The sequence below is a fragment of the Ceratina calcarata genome, unplaced genomic scaffold, assembly GCF_001652005.2.
Source record: "Ceratina calcarata isolate Rehan_Ccalc_2016 unplaced genomic scaffold, ASM165200v1 scaffold704, whole genome shotgun sequence".
NCBI lineage: Eukaryota > Metazoa > Arthropoda > Insecta > Hymenoptera > Apidae > Ceratina > Ceratina calcarata.
This window is the reverse complement of record NW_017178307.1, coordinates 21,313-23,978: the sequence shown is the minus strand read 5'-3', so window position 1 is coordinate 23,978 and position 2,666 is coordinate 21,313. Positions and strand designations below refer to the sequence as shown.

Genomic DNA, 2,666 nt, shown 5'->3' with positions numbered 1-2,666 from the left:
ATGAATTTCTTGCTCTTCTTCTTACTTAATTGGCTACTAACTAGCCGAGAGAGATACTTGATGCATGCGAAATGTCCTGGGATTGTACTGTTTTGATGATTCTCCAAATACAGCAAGTTGGCATGGCGGTTCTTCTTCTCGCTAGTCAGATATAGTGGTGCAATCAGATAATGATGATCTTCAATACCTTATACGTTAATGGAAACGTCATTCAGTCTCTCAAACAATCGGATTTGATTGAGAGAGATTGGAAAGTCGATGTTGCCAAAATTTAACACGGTGTTGTAACGAGGATATGACGAGGGTCGCTCTGTGTGTCTCGCAACGGGATAGAGAGCCGCTACTACTGCCCACGCATACCATGCATTGTCTCCAGATTCGATAGTGATTGTTGCCCTCTTGTACCGGATGTTTTGCGGTATTTTAAAGTAGCACCCTGCGTGCATGGGATTATATTTATTTACATTGATAGTCAGATCCAATATTTGTTGTAATGCCCAACCGCTATCGCGTTCTTGAAATTCCTCCAAACTCGACAATATCGTATCGACAACAGATCGATTGTACCACTCTTGCAGATCAGACATTTGGAATAACTCCACGTTTTTAGTGTTCACACATTTGTTAGCGTGTTTGTTATTTGCCACGAATCGGCCGTTGAACACACCGTTCACTTTCAGCGCTCCGTGTTTTTCAAGAGCCGTTTGTACGTGCTGCAGCACCACATCTTTCGCATCTTCAAGAAAATTTCGAGGCTCGATATACGTGACATTTATAACTGCGCCAGTAAGTACACGACTATCAAATGCTGTTTCTATCTCTTGCCAGAAAAATCCTTTAACTGAGTGTCCGGCATCCTCATATACAAATCGTCTTCATACCGAATATTTAAGTCCCTCTAGCCGGGCGATTCGAGCTATAATCGATGATCTAATACCGATCGATAATCGAGGCTGCTTTATTCGACCATTTTCTGTCATCGATTCGATAAGTTCACGTAACGCTGAAACTCGCATTCTTAATTCTTATATTTCTAATTTTCTCCATAATAATGACTCCTATATATTTATATCCTTTTAACACGTTGAGCGACACGTCAGCCATCGGTGGCTGACACTAGACTTTCCGTTTAGGCCGCGTCAGCCACCAGTGGCTGACACCGCGTGTTTCAGCGTATCTAAGCGGAGCGCGTGGCTTGACGGGCACTTACTTAAAAATCAGCGTGACGCTCAACGTGTTAAATAACCTATTACAACTTTATTCACTGGACTAGAGACACCATACACTTTAGCCTTTTGTAACTCGCGCCAACCGATGCAATTCCGCATCATGGCTATTCCAACCAATAATATTACGACATGCTTACGATTGGTTTATATGTTCCAATAGGAGCTATTTCATCTACTGCGCAGGCGCCCCTCCTGCTAATAGGTTTTACGATATGACCTAGAATCTATGACACCAATAACATTACCCTGGCATCGTGATTGGCTGGTTCCAACCTATCGAAGCATTACGAATACGATGCGCACTAGTTTGCCGCAAACGCGCGACATAACCTAAAAATATTACCTCTATACGCGTGGCTATCGATAGTGAGTGACGCTCTTGACTTTTACTGTTATTTTGCTCTCTGAGTTGGTTTATTTCGCCAGTTCAATTATATAATTCATTCATTATTCCCAATTATTATTCTCAGGAATATTTCTGTGCTCTTAAGGATAAATATAAAATCTCGGCGTGTTACTTCCATCTAACTGTGCGACATAACCTAAAACAATGTGGCACCTTTTCATCTTATCTTCAATCTACATCGTGTAAGTCAACTCCAAATTTTAATTAACTTTAGTTATTAAAACATTGTGTATCATATATTTACGGATCATTGTAACATTCTTATAATTGGAAGGTACCGTGATATGTCAGTGCAAAGTACTGTGCAGTTAAATCGCATTTCCCTATTGAACATTTGGCTATTCTCAGTAACACAGAAACTTGCATTCTTAATTCTTATATTTCCAATCTTTTCCATAATAATGATTCCTTTATATTAATATCTATCTAAATAATCCATTATAACTTTACTCATTGGACTAGAGATACCATACGTGTTAAGTCTTTTGTAACTCGCGCCAGCTTATGCAATTTCGCATCATGGCTATTTTAGCCAATAATATTACGACATGCTTGCGATTGGCTTATATGAGCCAATAGGAGCTATCTCCTCTACTACGCAGGCGTTCTCTCTGCTAATTTGCTACACGAAATGACGTTGAATCTATGAAACCAATAACATGACCCTGGTATTGTGACTGGCTGGTTCCAGCCTATCAATGCATCTTGAATACGATGCTCACTAGTGTGCTGTAAATGCGCGACATAACCTTAAATTACTACTCATATATTTGTTGTTATCAATTGCGAGTTACGCTCTTGACTTCCGCTGTTATTCGCTTTCTGAGCTGGTTTGCTCTACCTGCTCAATCCTATAATTCATCCACTATTTCCAACTACTATCTTCGAAATGTTGAGTGATGTCAAGATTTTATTCTTGTTTTATTTTGCTTTAATATGAATGGTTTGTACCTCGATATATCTGTCCATGGTCTTGTGTGTTCATTAATGAATGACTGGCTGTCAAGTCTAATTTCCTAACGATCTACTTA

General features: G+C 39.6%; 2 protein-coding genes across 2 annotated transcripts in view; both read right to left on the bottom strand.

Moving 5' to 3' along the window:
• Positions 1-360: 360 nt before the first annotated feature.
• Positions 361-1,328, bottom strand: LOC113464970 (uncharacterized; the record flags this gene model as incomplete). The annotated part of the gene is made up of 2 exons (XM_026817834.1): positions 1,254-1,328; positions 361-857 (listed from the first exon to the last, which is right to left on the bottom strand). Coding segments are annotated over exons 1-2 (572 nt in total), but the record flags the coding sequence as incomplete, so codon positions are not given.
• Positions 1,329-2,330: 1,002 nt separating this feature from the next.
• Positions 2,331-2,666, bottom strand: part of LOC113464969 (uncharacterized) — a 1,609-nt gene continuing 1,273 nt past the window's right edge. Inside the window, exon 3 of the mRNA XM_026817833.1 lies at positions 2,331-2,364. Coding sequence (XP_026673634.1) covers positions 2,331-2,364 — 34 coding nt within the window. The remainder of the gene's footprint in view (positions 2,365-2,666) is intronic.